The following is a 16,436-nucleotide window of genomic DNA, read 5'->3' on the forward strand; positions in this document are numbered from 1 at the left end:
CCCTGATGGCCGGCTCAGCATGGCGGGTTTTAGAAAGGGACTTGCCAGATCTCATGGATACGGTGCCGGGGGATGAAGACCGGTGCCGATCTCTGTCCCGGGAGGAGTGGTGTCGATCCCGGTCCCGAGACGATCGATGTCGATCTTGGGTTCGGGATGGGTCCTCCGCCGTGCAGGTCTGTAATGTAGGCTGTGCCGATAAGACCGGCATCGAAGTATTCATCGGTACCGAGGGGGTGGCCACTGGCGTAGTGGTGCGAGGCTCGGGCCGGACCGGTACCGGAAGGAGCGGTGCCAGCAGGGTTGGGAGCAGTTCCTGAAGCTGGTGCTCGAGTTGCTCCTGTAATTTAGTTTGGAGGATGGCCGAGATACGGTCCTCCAATGGGGGCACCGGTACCGTTTTACTTTTCTTCGGTACCATAGGTGCCGCTCTACGCTCCGGTGATGAGGAGGCCGATGAAGAGGCACTCACCGTTATCGGAGCGGAGCGCTTACGGGACTTGCGGGACGTCGGAAGGACCGGTGTCACCGCCGTGGCTGGAGGGCGCTCAAGGGAAGTGGAAGGCTTCTTAGCTGGCTTACCTGGCGCCATCGACCCCGCAGAAGGATCAGGTGGTGTCGATGTTGACGGTGCCGATTTCGGCGGTGCCGTCGACGTCGGGGTCGGATCCATAGCAGAACCGGTGCCGAAGAGGAGATTCTGCTGAATTTGTCTATTTTTAAGTGTGCGTTTTTGAAGAGTCGCGCAGCGGGTGCAGGTGTCAGCCCGATGTTCCGGACCCAAGCACTGTAGGCACCAGTTGTGTGGGTCCGAAAGGGAAATCGGGCGTGCACACCGCTGGCACTTCTTAAAACCCGGCTGAGGGGGCATGAAGGGGAATACGGCCTCAGCGAAATCAAAGTCGGAGGCTTGTATGATGGCAACAGGCCCCGCCGGGGCCTGTTGAAAAATAAAGGAAAAAATAAAGTTGTTTTTTTTTTTTTTTTTTGTAAATTAGACAGAAAGGAAAAACCCGAAGGAAAAAAGCAGAAAAAATCAAAATAACGCGAGCGGGAAGGCAAAAAAGGAGTGTTCAACAGCCGTTGAATACCACATGCGTCTTCTTCGCTCCGCGGAAACGAAGAAACTGGAGACCACGCACTCCTCCGTCGGGCGGGAAGGCACTCGCGCATGCGCGGTGCGGCCAACTAGAACTTTCTAGTTAAAAAGGTCCGTACCGGGGCTCCGTCGGTGACGTCACCCATACGTTAAGAATATGCTGCCTGCTTGTCCTGGGATAACTCTATGTTGCTTGCTCAAGGGTGGGTTCACCCAAGAATTTATATGTTCTTGCTCCAGGAGGTGAAACTAAAATTGTTGATTATAATCACGTTTTGCGTTAGTTGTATTGTATTCATTTTGTCAAATATTTCACATTATAATTTGAATATTGTACTTTTTATTAAGCTGTAAAAAAATAATTTCATTCACCACTATAAAGTATCTTTATTTGAATCCATTTACAGTGTTATTGCTATAATTAAATACCCGTGCAACGCCGGGGAATCAGCTAGTTATTAATAAAGAGTCCCGGCGAGCTGACTCTGGGTTTTGTGGTCTTCCGGTGGCGCTCGGCAGGACTCCGAGGTGAGCAGGTTTTCCGCGTCCCCCGAGCTCCTTTGGACCTCGCCGGCTCCCGTCTGCCTTGCGGATTGGGGGAGGGTGTTGGCACGTGTCACCTCCCTCGAGCCCGGCGGAGGTGGCGTGGAGCGCGAGATGCGTTCTACAGCCAGGTACGAGTAGACGGGGGGGTGGAGACGCCCGTGCTGCGTTCCGCCAGGAGAAGATTCTACAGCTGCGCGCGGGCGAGGGGGTTTCCCGGAAGCGCCCGGCGAGCCGGGCAGGAGAAGCGCGAGGTGAGGGCGGCGGCGGCGCGCGCGCTCTCTCTCTCCTTCCTCCGGGCTCGGCCTGCTGTGCGGTTGGGGGGCGGGAAGCGAAGCCAGCGTTTCCTCTCACCTGCTTTCAGGTTCCCAAAGCGCAGCCGCAGAAAAGTTCGAGCCTCTTTATTAGATAAATGAAGTGTTTACTTTTCGCAGGTGCCCGGGAGTGTTGACGGCTTCTCGTAGGGATTATCAGGGCCGCCTTCCCTGGTTCCGATTGATTTTTTTCATTCGTGGCCTCCTTCTCTTCATTTATGTGTACTCGAGAATTGTGTGTGCTTAGCCCAGGCTTTCCTTGAATTGAGTTTCTTCCCAGGAGATGGTTCCGTTACTCTGTCTCGAGTGTTTTACACCAAAACAAACCTGTGAGAATTTCTGAAAGAAGTTTCGGACCACTGTGTTGATGGATTTGTACTTAATTGCCGCGTTTGAAGATGAAAAAGGAAGACTCGAGGATTTTGATTTTAGAAAGTTGCCATGCCAAAGCTTAAAGTCTTAAGCTCTTCTTTTTTGCGTGTGGGGTTACAGTCAAAGTGGTACACTTATTTTGTACCTGGGCAGTTAAGTATTAAGTGATTTACTCCGAATCGATCTCAAGGACCTGCACTGGGAATCGAACTCAAAACCTCAGGGTGCTGAGGCAGCTGCCCTGACCACTGGGCCATTCCTCCACTTAGTGCACCTTTATACAGCTCTTTCGTGCTCTCCCGATCCATTTTACCACATCTGTAAAATGGCTGATTTTCTTTGTTGTATTAATGGTCATGAGCTAAGGGAATGGGGACTTGTATACCACCTTTTTGTGGCTTTGGCATTTCAAAGCTGATGTTCAAAGCGGTGGGCACTGGGGGATTAAGTGACTTGCCCAAGGTCACAAGGAACAGTACTGAGATTTCACCTCACAACCTCTGAGAGCAGAGGCAGCAGATTTACCAGTGAGCCACACCTTCTCATTAAAGAATCATGTGAGCACTTCCCACTATCCATTTTGTAAGTGGATGGGTTCATGTGGATTGCTTAGTACAGCTAGTGTTCATCTTAAACACTTAAAACCAAACTTCTCTAGTTCAACACTAACCGAGATTTAATTTTTAAAACGGTGTCCTTAGATGATGTATATCATGGAGGCGCGCGTAAAGTTTAAATTTGCCTGCTTCTGCTTCAAAGCACTACACGGACTTGCCCCTAAATATATAACTGACCTTTTCGTCTTCTCAGCCAACAGACACAAGAGAAGCTCACATTCCAACTTCGTTTCCCCCCCAGTCAGAGGTTGTAAACTGAAAAAACACCATGAACATCTTCTCTCGCACCAAGCAGCATCATGGGGTAAAGACCTAGAACAATTGCTTTCGCCCACTACTTATGAGGAATTTAGGAAACGTCTGAAAACACACCTGTTCCTAAAGTATCTAGACAACTGATCCTCTCTTCTCTCTCCCCTCTATAGCGATTAACTTGTTCTATTGATCACTCTCTCCTCAAAAATGGATTTCCTGTCCTATTAACTCTTTCTTCCTCCCCTCTTAAAGTCAATCAATTTGTACCTTTGCTTAATCTTTGTAAACCGCATAGAACTTCACGGTATTGCGGTATATAAGCTGTTGTTGTTATTATTATTATATTTGAAGGATGAGACTACCTCTAAGGTTCCAGGGACACTTCGTGATATCTGCCTGAGTATTAACACCATACTGCAAGAGTTTCTTTAAATTTAATAAGAACAAACTGACTTCAGTTGCTTTTCTTCCGGTCCACTTTAGGTTGATGGTGTAGATCAGTGTGCCGCAAACTTTAAAGCAGCGGCACACTAAACTCAGGCCCGCAGCTGGAGGGCATCCGAAAGTGCACAGACATTGATGTGATAATGTCACACGCATGTGTGATATCATCACATAGACGTCCGTGCATGCGCGGATGTGCTCTAGTTGCGGCACTGAGACTTTTATTACCGCTGGTGGTGGGGTTCTAGAGAGGGAGAGGTGCGGATAGCAGGAAAGGCATTGGCACCGGCTGACTGCCTATAGGACATGCCTCTCGCTGCGAGAGGCACGACCTGCAAGCAGTCAGCCAGCACCTCTTGGAGCGTCTTGCGGCACACCTGAAATCTGCAGGCCATGGCACACAGTTTGTGATACACTGGTGTAGATGGTGATTTTGTCTACTCTAGATTACTGCAGCTCTTTATGGCCCCCTTTATCAAGCCATGTTAGGGTTTTTTATTTGAACCGCTATGGTAAAAGCTCCAATGCTCATAGAATTCCTATGAGCATCGTAGCTTTTACCACAGTGGCCGGCGATAAAAAACCCTTAACGCAGCTTGATAAAAAGGGACCTATATTTGGAAATCTCAGGGCCCCTTTTACAAAGCTGCAGTAACGATTCTTCAGCAGCAAATGCTCCAAAGCCCATTCAATTCCTATGGGCTTTGGTGCATTTGTCGTGGGAGATTGTAAGCTCCTCTGAGCAGGGACCTCTCTTGCTTGCAGGGGAGCCCGCTGCGTGTGCCTGGTAGTGCTATATAATTACATAACATTAGAGATTTCTATTCCTCCATTGCCTTGTGGTTCAAGGTGGATTACAAAAGAATTACAAAAAACGTATTACAAGAAGAAGATATCTGGTAATTTCTAGTGGAGATAAAGTGTAGATGAAGTTGCTTTGGGGACTCGGGAAGGTATTGGGAAGTGGGAAGGAGCTAGCGGTATTAAGTTGTTTGCAGGAATTTCTTGAAAAGTAGCATCTTTACTTCTTTTCTGAATGTTTTGTAGTCTGGGGTCATAATTATTAGATTGGAGATTTAGTTGTCGAGTTTTGCTACTTGTGTGGCTAGGAGGCCATCATATAGTTTTTTCCGTTTGACTTCTTTGATTGGAGGGTGCGTGAATGGGGTGTGGGTGTTCTGTGTGTAGTTGATGTAGTTTGGATGAGGCGGTTGTTTAGGTAGGTTGGGTTGTCGCCGTTTATTGTTTTAAAAAGTAGACAGAATTTGAATAGTATTCTTGCTGGAATTGGAAGCCGGTGTGAGTTGAGGTAGGCCTCTGTGATGTGGTCGTGTTTCCTCAATGAATATATAAGTCTCAGTGCTGTGTTTTGGATTGTTTGTAGTTGTTTTATCATTGTTGCTGGGCAGGGGAGGAATATTGCAATAAAAGACATAGTTCTTCAACCGCCGGTCCGCGGACCGGTGTCAGTCCGCAGAAAATTCCTGCCGGTCCGCGCAGGGCTGGCGAGATGGACGCTGTTAAATTTCCTGCCCTGGTGGTGTTCGGGGAAATCTTCTGTTCCTCCCAGCCTCGGGCGATCAAGACAGGCTGCTGACGTCGGGCATTCCCTCTGAGTCTCGCCTATGCGGAAACAGGAAGTTGAAACAAAATAGGCGGGACTCAGAGAGGGAAGGTCCCGACGTCGGCAGCCTGTCTTGATCGCTGCCCCTGCCGAGTCGCCGAAGAGGGCCGCGGGGAAGCTGCAAGTAGAAGGGAGATGGTCAGCGTGCGCTGTGGGGGGCTGCGTGTGGATTGGGGCCATCAGCAGCGTCTGTGCTGAGAGTCTGCCCACCTGCAGGATGCGGCGGATAGGGGCCTCCGGCTCGTCTTGGGCGGCAGGGCCTGCGGTGCAAAGCTGTTTTTGCCGGCTTGGGGGGGGTGGGTCGCGAATGTGCAGGGAGCCTTCAACAGTGGCTGTCTCCTCTCCTAGCAGCTCTGTACTTACCAGGGCAGTGATTCACTTTGGCAACTTCCCCTTCCTCAGAGGCAGCAATGACCCAAGGCTGCCTAAGGAAATCACCGCTGCAGGCAAGTACTGAGAGCTGCTGGAAGGAGAGGAAGCCACTGTTGGAGGCTGGGAAGCTGCTGGATAAAGGGAGAGCTGCTACTGCACCTGAAGGTAGAAAGAGAGATGCTGCTGGGAGGGGAAGAGCGAAAGGGATGGGAAGAGAGCTACTGTTGGATAAGGGGGAGGAGTGAAGGGAGAAGGAAAAAAGGAAGGAAACAGCTGGCAGGGAGATTAGAGGAGGGAAAGGGGAGAGACAGGAATGAGAAAGTAGAGAGAGATTGATGCTGGAAAGGGGGTCAGCAGAGAAATGAGAGAGGGATAAATATGCTAGATCTGGAGTAGGAGAGATAAAAATGAAGAAAGCAGTGAAGCTGGAATGAATGATGTAAAAAGGAGAGAGGAGGCACAGGCTGGATGGAAAGGAGAGAGGGGCATAGAAAGAAGTCAGATACATATGGAAGGAGGAGAGGCCAGACAGTGGATGGAACGGGCAGATGCTGGAAGGAAGAGTGGAAAGAAGATGAAAGCAGAGACCACAAAAGGTAGAAAAAAATCATTTTATTTCTATTTTGTCATTACAATATATCAGATTTGAAATATATATCCTGCTAGAGACATAACTGGGGACTGCAAAGCCTAACACTATTCCTATCATGTGTGACTGCAATATTCTGTTAGCATGATATTTCTGTGTAGCATTCTGTAATAATTTGGCTTGTTCAGTTTTCTTGATAGTAGAGGGGATATATGTGAAGGGGAGGGGAGACAGGGGTTTTGTTGGTCCTTACTCTGAATATTTATATTTATAAAATGACAATTGTACAGAATATTGTTTCTTTTTATACTTTAATAAAATAAGTTCAATATAAAATCATAACTGAGGCTTGTGCAGATGGGATCAGATGGTTTGTGGGGACCGAGCTTGCGGAGACGGGCGAAAATGTGTTTTTTTATTTCGGTCTTAGTAGTTTGCCGGTCCACAAAATAATTCTTTTATTTCTGCCGGTCCACGGGTGTAAAAAGGTTGAAGAACACTGGTCTAAGAGACCTTGGACTAGGGATTGTACTAAGAGCTGGAATTGTGTTCTATTGAAGAATTTTCGAACTTGTCTTAAGTTTCTCATAACTGTGAATGATGTCTGTATTGTTTTATTGATTTGTGGTTGCATGGTGCAGCATCTATCTATCGTCATTCCTAGTAGTTTTAGGGTGGGTTGAATGGGGTAATTGAGTTAATGTCTATATTGGTTATGGTTGAGACTTTGTTATTTTCGAGGGGGATGAATTTTGTTTTGTCTGGGTTCAGCTTCAGTTTATGATCTTTCATCCATGTTGCTACTGTTTCTAGTGTTCGGTGTAGTGTGTCTGTCATAGAGGGCTTGGGTTGATCAAAAGGTATGAGAATGGTGATGTCGTCTGCATAGCTTTATGAGGTTAGGCCTAGTTTGTCCAGGCAGGCGCCGAGGGAGGCAGTATAGAGATTGATGAGAGTATGGGATAGTGGGGATCCTTGAGGTACGCCGCAGGGGTTGGACCAAGGTTCTGATTTTTCTTTGTCTGACTTTACTATGTAGGTTCTGGATTTTAGGAATCCTTCAAACCATGAGTATACCTTATCAGTGATACTTGGATCAGATTTGCATGCCTGTCACTTCCATTATATGCAAATCTCTCTCATGCATATTCATTAGGGCTAGCCTGAAAACCCGATTGGCCTGGTGGTCCTCTAGGACAGGGTTGGGAACCACTGTTGTAAAAAATGAATATTATTTTTCCCTTTTGAATATACACATACAATGAGGGATACTTTCTGGTTTCTTGTGTGTGGGGATAAATGTCGGATAGGGAGGGGGAGGGGTATTTGATCTGAATGAATCTTGTAAGAATATTAAGTGATGTCAAGTGTAAAATGAATGTACTGTATATTATATTACACTTATGGGGTAAAGACCTTGAACAATTGCTCGTGCCTACTACCTATGGGGAATTCAGGAAACGCCTAAAAACACATCTGTTCCTGAAATACTTAGGAAACCAACCTATACAATCTTAGTCCTCAACAAACGATCGCTAGAACTATCAATCACTAAGTCTGTACTTTGTTTATTCTATTCAATCTGTAACATTTCTAATCATTGTAAACTGCATAGAACTTCACGGTCCTGCGGTATATAAACTGTTATTATTATTTATTATTATTATTATTATTGAAAGTGAAATGAATAAAGATTAAAAAATATATATATATCTTCTTTTACCAGCAGGAACTCTGTTCGTTTGCTTATGGCTTTTCCTGCTACTAAAAGTCTAAGATACAGGTTTATTTGTGAGAAATGTTTTCCTTTTTACGTAGTAAACATTTGGAATTGTTTACCATTAAATATTTGTCTTCTACTGTTTTAGTTTTCAGAAGTTATTATTATTAGTTATTTATATACATTACATTTACATTACATTACAATGTACTTGTTATCCGCATTACCAAAAGTTCTATGCGGTTTACAAAAAATTTTAATTATAACATATTACATAGAAAGAATGGATTAATTAGTCAAATATTTAAGGAAAAAATAGGTTTTCAATTTTCTCCTGAAATGTTTGTAAGAATCAGCGGAAAGCAGCAATGAATGAAATTCCTTTTCATGAGAAGCTTCCTGGAATACTAGAACATGATTAAGGAATTTCTTACTTTTACAACCTTTTATGGGCGGGAAATTAAACAAAGTGTGTGTTTTTCTACTATTTTTATATATGGCTATAATGAAGCTATCAATCAGATAAATTGGGGCTGAGCCATAAAGAAACTTATAACAAATACCGCCCAGCTTAAACAAAATCCGAGCCTCCACAGGCAACCAGTGAAGTTCATAATAAAACGGTGTTACATGGTTGTATTTCTTCAATCCGTAAATCAGTTTAACTGCTGTATTTTGAATTATAGCTTATAGCAAATGTAACCACCCCGAACATATAATCCAGCTGCCAAAATAACTTCACCGTATATTTATTGTCCAGAATGTAAAGGTAACTTGACCGAATATGTATCGTCTAAAATTGTAATTGTAACATTAACGAAATTGTAACTTCGCTGTAAATGTACAGTCTTTTCATATGTTAACCGCATAGAACTTCCACGGTAATGCGGTATACAAGAATAAAGTTATTATTATTATCAATGGAGGTTGTTTAAGTGGTAACATGATAACTTTCTGGTATTTTTTAAAATATGTATTTACAGTTGTTATTATCTGCCTTGAACTTACTATGATGGGGATTAGGCAGGCTAGAAGTATTATAGTTTAGTATAGAAAGTCATCTCTGTGTTTTGTTCCTCTGTCCTCAGTGAATAACAAATGCGTGTGAAAGACCCTTCATCATATGTGATCCTGGAAAAAATGAAACGGGATAAGAAGCCAAAGAAGCCACCTGATGAAGATTCCTCCGATGACATTGCCGGTGAGTGTTGGGAACAGTGCAGAGCATTTAGTGTGCTGGCCTGCGCTTTAAACCGCTATCGCGGTTTTGTAAATGGGGAGGCTAATTAATAATTATTAAACCATTGGAGCCTCAAAACTCTTTAGCAGGTGCTCTTTTACTGCTTATTTATTAGAGCCCAAAGTATTATCATTGGCTCCATTTCTCCAGGAAAACCAGCACAGTAAAAAAAAAAAACCCTCCACCTTATGGAGAAAAGACTATGCTCCAAAAACCTGACCAAGTATGAATAACAACTTATGAAATCCCGTTCTGTGACAAGGAGGTACTCTCTAGTTCTTAATTTTATATAACTCAACTCCTCTACTTAAAGTCTAAAACATGGGTTTAAACACTTATTTTCTTTCGTGAAAGTGGTAAATCTCAGTTCTGTCTACCGTCTTAACCACAGCATGTCTGTCTTTCTCCAGAAGAGCATACTCCTTCCTCAATATCTTTAGAGGGGCAAAATTGTAATCTACATCATATTCCACAATGAGGCAGAGTGTGAACATATATGGCGATTTGGTGTAGGATGGGCAGGGGAGGGCCTCAATGGAAACTCCACTAACTTAGAACATGAGGATGTTACTGGCCAGACTTTACAGTAGATATCCTGCACACAGTGGGATGGTTGGAAAGGCTGGAGTGAGCTTAGAAGGCAACTTCAGCATTTGGAGCCTAAGACAATACCGTGTGGACTTTAGTCTATGGCCCAGAAATATCAAAAAAGAGCCAAGTTAATTTAATCATGGATTTTTAATGAGAATAACTAATGGGCAGACTGGATGGACTTTCCAGGCCTTTATCTGCCGTCATTTACTATGTTACTATTTGCAGACAGTGTCTACATATTGTATTTCTAGGCTTGACATGTCAGCATGTGAGCCGAGCCGTGGATGTGAATCAGGTGAAAAGGGCAGTGGCCCAGAACGTTTGGTCCATGTGTTCAGAATGTCTGAAGGAGAGAAGGACCAACAATGGAGAGCCGGTGTCACTCACTGATATCTGGTTATGCCTCAAGTGTGGGCATCAGGCAAGTGACTTTTGAAGGGAAGCTTTTTGGGTTGGGTAACATTGGTTTGAAATAGAAATCCAAAAATGCTTAAAAATTGCAAGATATTACTGTTTATTAAAAAGTAATATATAGAAATAAAACAAAAACACATAAAGGAAAAAAAATAACTTTTTTATTGGACTAACTTGCCCCCCATTTTACAAAACCATGGCGCAGTTTTTAGCGCCAGCTGCGGCAGTAACAGCTCAGACACTCATAGGAATTCTCTGGGTGTCGGAGCTGTTACTGCCTCGGCCAGTGCTCAAATCCATGTTACGGTTTTGTAAAAGGGGAATTAATGTAGTTTATGATTAGCTTTCAAAGGTAACCTGTCTTCCTCAGATCAGAAAAATTAGTACAGTGTTCCCTCGCGAATCGCGGACTCGCTCATTTGCGGTCTGCTCTGACCACCTCTTCCTGTAGTAAAGTCGGGCTACACCAATCAGGAGCTGCGTGTCAAAGCAGTTTCTGATTGGTATAGCCCAACTTTACTACAGGAAGAGGTGGTCTGAACAGACCGCGAGTGATTTTCTTTACCCGCCGGTGCTCCAGCTGCCCTCTCCTGCCTCCCATGCCTTTGCACTTTTTCAAAATTTGTGGAGGTTCCTACCAGGAACCCCCCACGAATTTCGGGGGAGTACTGTATTCTACACAATCCTAAACTTTTCTCAAAATAAAGATACACAATATATGAAGAGACTCGCAGACACAGTTTAAAATTAACTAAACTAAACTAAACCTTAAGTTTGTATACCGCATCCTCTGCACAATCGTAGAGCTCGGCACGGTTTATAGGAGTTGGTATAGAAAGGAACTCCAATGAAGGGTTAAATGCCAAAGTATAAAGAATGTTTAGAGAGCTTAGAATACCTAAAATAAAGTAAGATAAAAGGGAAGTCAGCCTAAATTAATGGGTTTAGCCAAAAAGTCATCCTCACTGTTCGCTTTTCAGGACTATAAGTTAGACGTGTTTCTCAACATGCTGTACTTATATCATTGGGGGTACGCAGGCCACCTGTTGGGGGTATGTGGCCTGGCCGTCGCAAGGGATGCCTCCCGCTGGGATCCCAGCCTGCCCCCCACTGAAGCCGCCGGGGATGCCTCCTGTACCACCACCCTCCCCTGAAGCTGACCTGGAGCCGACACGCTCCATCCCCCCCCCAAGCAACAACTCCAGGCTATGGTGCGTGCAGTGGCTGGCCCACAAGCCTCCCCCCCACCCGACATCAGTTCTGACATTGGAGAAAAGGTTCTGGACCAGCTAGGTCGGCTTCGGGGGAGGGGGAGGGAATGGGGTCCGGAGGAGAGGAAACATGCAGGAGGCAGAAAGGAAGAAATATTGCAAATGCAACCAGAGACTCATGAAATCACCAGATAACAAAGGTAGGAAAAAGAATTTTACCAAAATGTCAGTTTTGTGAATTTATATCTGCTGTCTATATTTTACTCTATATTTGTCTATTTAAGAACATAAGAATAGTCTAACTTGGACAGACCAATGGTCCCTCAAGTCCAGTAGCCCGTTCTTATGGTGGTGGGCAAGCAGTGGCTTCCCACGTCTTTCTCAATAGCAAACTATGGACTTTTCCTCCAGGAACTTGTCCAAACCTTTCTTAAAACCAGCTACGCTATCCACTCCACATCCTCTGGCAATGCATTTCAGAGCTTAACTATTCTCTGAAAAAAAAAGTTCCTCCAATTGGTTTTAAAAGTATTTCCGTATAACTTCATCGAGTGTCCCCTAGTCTTTGTAATTTTTGACGGAGTGAAAAATAAAGTTCATAATAAAGTTCTGCTGTATTTTGAATTATAGTTCATAATAAAGTATTCATGAAGTATTTTGAAATAAAGTTCATAATAAAGTATTCATAATAAAGTTCGATCCACTTGTATTTTTAATGTAAATCGCTTAGAAATTATATAAGCATTTAATCAAATTTTTAATAAAATTTGAAACTTAGCCTTGGCTCAACCTGTTCTGAGAGTCCTACGTACTTTTTTGAAGCGTGCATTATTGTTTGGAATGAAATCTATTCTAGTACACGGGCTAGATGCGCATCCTCCTACCTTGTCACAATGGTGATCCTTGATGATTTATCAATTGAAGATGGAACGTTGTGACATTCCTGAGATGGACTCCGTTAAGGGCCATCAATTACAACTTACTTAGGAGCCTTTTTGGGCCTCTATTTGACTGTGTAGTTATTTTCTTGTACTCTCTGTGACATTTGCTCTCCTGCTGCTCCATGCCTTTTTTTTTGGGTGGGGGGAGGGGGTGGTTTTTATGGTTTTGCTAATTTGGTCTATGCTATATTATTATTCTGGTGGTTTTCGCTTTTGATCAATAAACAGTTTTGCAAATAAAACTTGAAACTTGAAACCTGTTCTATTCCACTCAGGACTTTATAGACTTCAAAAATATCTCCCCTCATCTGTCTCGTTTCCAAGCTGAAGAGCCCTAACCGTTTTAGTCTTTCCTCATACAAGAGGATTTACATCCCCTTTACCATCTTGGTCGCTCTTCTTTGAACCTTTTCTAGCGCAACTATATATTTCTTGTAGTGCTGCCCGATTCAGGAAAAAAAATTTTGATTCGATTCAACCTATTGAATTGGTTTTTCGATTCGATTTTCCTGCCCAATTGGGTGTTTTTTTTTTTTTTTTTTCAAACATCCTGGTGGGTTTATTTTATAGCCCCTTTTGGCTTCTCCTAACCACTCTGCCGCTGTGGTGTAAACAAAATAAAAAAAACAAATAGGACTTTTCCTCTCTGTTAAATTCTAGTTCACGTTTGCGGTCTAACGCCAGCTCTCGCAGGATACACTTTTCAAATTTGACATATTGTAATCACAAAACAGAAAATAAAACTATTTTTTCTACCTTTTATTGTCTGGTCATTATTCAAATCATGTTAGTCCCAGGCACTGGTTTGTCTTCTGATACCTCGCTTGCCAGGGTCTTCTTCTTTCTCCATGCTAACCATCCATCTGCCATCTCTGTCCTCCCCTTCCGTTTCCCTTCCCTCCCCCGGAGGTCTGGCATCTTTCCTTTTTTTTGTCTCCATCCACAGATCCACCTTTTCTTAACTACCCTTTCATCCAGCATCTCTCCCTCCTTCCCCACCACTCCAGGGTCCACCATCTCTCCCTTTCTCTTCCCAACTACCCTCCTATCCAGTATCTCTATCCCCCCTTCCATATCATCCCTTGTGTCCAACTTCTCACACTTTCTGTTCCTTCCCTCCCTAAATCCCATTGTCCATCATCTCTCTCCCTCTCCTCTACTTTTAGACCCATTATTTCTTCCCCCTAAAGTCCAGCATATGCATGTCTCTTTGAACCCCCCTTCCCTCCCTCCCTCCCTCCCTCCCTCTGTGTACTTCTACACCAGGGCCCTCCTCCCCTGAAGGTCTGTCCTCCCTGAAGACCTATGCCACCATCCCTGAAGGCCTGCATCCCAGCCCTGAAGGCCTGCCTGTTCCTCTTGAAGGCCTGTCTCCCCCCCTTGAAGGCCTGCATCCCACCCCTGAAGGCCTGCCTGTCACTCTTGAAGGCCTGTCCCCCCCCTCTTAAAGGTCTGCATCTCACCCCTGAAGGCCTGCCTGTCTGTCCCCCCTGAAGGCCTGTCCCACCCCCCACCCCGGAAGACTGCTCAACCCCCCCCCAGAAGGCCTTCATGTTCCCCCTGGCCTCCCACTGGTGGCCGGCTTCCCCCCCTGGCCTCTCCACACCGTTTACCTTTAAGGAGCAGCCTGCAGAGAAGATCGCAGTGCTAGCGATCTTTACACTGCTTTTGAGCTGTTTCCTCCGCCGCGGTCCCGCCCCTCCTCTGACGTCAGAGGCAGGATCGCGGTAGAGGAAACAGCTCATAAGCAGTGCAAAGATCGCTAGCACCACAATCTTCTCTGCAGGCTGCTCCTTAAAGGTAAACGGTGCGGGGAGGCCAGGGGCTAAGCCGGACGAGAGGGAGGGGAACCAGACGCCAGGGGGGAAGCCGGACAGCAGCACTTCAACTGACCTTCCCCCTCGCCCTCTAAAGCAGGTGCGGCAGCTGCCGCTCCTGCTTTAGTAGGCGAGGGGGGAGGGTGTGCCGAATCAGGAAGCCGATTTCTTTGTTGTTTTGAATCGATTCACCCGAAGTGAATCGGTGAACCTATTCGAATCATGAATCGGGCAGCACTAATTTCTTGAGATAAGGAGACCAGAATTTAACACAATACTTCAAATGAGGTCGCACCATGGAGCGATACAGAGGCATTATGACATTCTTAGTCTTCTTAATCATCCCTTTTTTTAATAATTCCCAGCATCCTGTTTGCTTTTTTGGCCGCCACCACACATTGGGCGGAACGTTTCATCGTATTGTCTACAATGATACCCAGATCCTTTTCTTGGGCGCTAACCCCCAAGATGGACCCTAGCATCCAGAGTATTCTTCCTAATGTGCATCACTTTGCATTTGTCTACATTAAATTTCATCTGGCACTTGGATGCCCAGTCTTCCAATTTCCTAAGGTCCACCTGCAATTGTTCACAATCTGCATGCATGTTAATAACGTTGAACAATTTAGTGTCATCTGCAAATTTAATCACCTCACTCGTTGTTCCAATTTCCAGATCATTTATAAATACAGTGGTACCTCGGTTTACGAGTGCACCGGTTTGCAAGTGTTTTGCAAGACGAGCAAAACATTTGCAAAATTGGCACCTCGGAAACCGAGCGTGTCTCGATTTATGAGCGCCCCCCCCCCCGTGATCTGGCACCCTCCCCTCTGCGATCCGGCACCCTCCCCCCACGATCCGGCACCCCCCCCCACCCGCCGTGACCTGAAGTCCCCCAGACCCACCCGAATCTGCTTCTTACTTTCATCTGGCCTCGGCACAGGCATGTCCTATGCGTTGGTGCCGGTGCCCGAAGATTGGCCTTCTCTTCTGTGCTGGGCCTTGAGCATCTGCGCATGCTCAAGGCCTGCGAGTTCATGTTCTCTCCAAGATCTCTGAGAATCTCGGAAAGAGCATGAACTCGCAGGCCTTGAGCATGCGTAGATGCTCAAGGCCCAGCACAGAAGAGGAAGCCGATCTTCGGGCATCGGCACCAACACACAGGACATGCCTGTGCCGAGGCCAGATGAAAGTAAGAAGCGGGTTCGGGTGGGTCTGGGGGACTTCAGGTTGCAGCGGCGGGGGGGGGGAGGGTGCCGGATCGCGGGGGGGCCTTCGGGGGGAGCAATGCCAGTTCTCGTGGGGAGGGGAGGGGAGATAGAGCAGCGTCGCTGGCCTCAGGGGGTGGGAACGTATCAAAGCGAGTTTCCATTATTTCCTATGGGGAAATTAGCTTTGATATACGAGTATTTTGGTTTACGAGCATGCTTCTAGAACAAATCATGCTCGTAAACCAAGGTACCAGCACCAGTCCCAGTACAAACCCCTGCGGCACTCCACTGTTTACTCTCCTTCATTGAGAAAAATGACCATTTAACCCTACCCTCTGTTTTCTATCCGATAACCAATTCCTTATCCAGAACTAAACTTTGCCACCTATTCCATGACTCTTTAATTTTCTCATGAGCCTCTCGTGAGGAACTTTATCAAAAGCTTTCTGAAAATCTAGATACACTATATCAACAAGCTCACCTTTATCCACATGTTTATTCACACCTTCAAAGAAGTCAAGCAAATTTGTGAGTCAAGATTTCTCTCTGCTGAACCCATGCTGACTCTTGTCTCATTAAATCATGTTTGTCTACAGGTTCCACCATTTTATTTTTTATAATCGTTTCCACCATTTTGCCTGGCACCGAAGGGAGGCTTACTGGTCTGTAATTTCCCAGATCTCACCTGGAGCCCTTTTTAAAAATCATCTTTACATTGGCCACCCTCCAATCTTCAGGTACTACAAATGATTTTAGCGACAGGTTACAGATCACTAACAGCAGGTCAGCAATTTCATGTTAGAGTACTTTTAATACCCTTGGATGTATACCATCCGGTCCTGGCGATTTATCACCTTTTAACTTGTCGTTTTGGCTCAGTACATTTTCCAGATTCACCAAGATTTCTTTCAGTTCCTCCGTATCATCACTCTTGAAAACCATTTCCGGTTCAGGTAGATCTCTACAGTTAGTTAGTTTCAAGTTTATTAAAAAAATTTTTAGACCGCTTATTCAGATTTCTAAGCGGTTTACAATATAAAATTACATAAAAGCACATAA

The 16,436-nt window shown here is 45.1% G+C and overlaps 1 protein-coding gene across 22 annotated transcripts in view; it reads left to right on the forward strand.

The window, feature by feature from the left end:
* The first annotated feature begins 1,598 nt into the window (after positions 1–1,598).
* Positions 1,599–16,436, forward strand: part of USP45 (ubiquitin specific peptidase 45) — a 314,718-nt gene continuing 299,880 nt past the window's right edge. For 4 of the 22 annotated variants that reach the window (XR_004538801.1, XR_004538800.1, XR_004538803.1 and 1 more), the window contains exons 1-3: positions 1,700–1,896; positions 9,038–9,150; positions 10,035–10,204. Coding sequence is in view for 11 of the 22 variants with exons in the window: in XM_033938032.1 (XP_033793923.1) it covers positions 9,048–9,150; positions 10,035–10,204 (273 nt within the window). In the remaining 11 variants the exon portion in view is untranslated. The other 18 variants (XR_004538805.1, XR_004538806.1, XR_004538807.1 and 15 more) reach the window with 13 other exon arrangements.

The sequence above is a fragment of the Geotrypetes seraphini genome, chromosome 3, assembly GCF_902459505.1.
Source record: "Geotrypetes seraphini chromosome 3, aGeoSer1.1, whole genome shotgun sequence".
NCBI classification, from domain to species: Eukaryota; Metazoa; Chordata; class Amphibia; order Gymnophiona; family Dermophiidae; genus Geotrypetes; species Geotrypetes seraphini.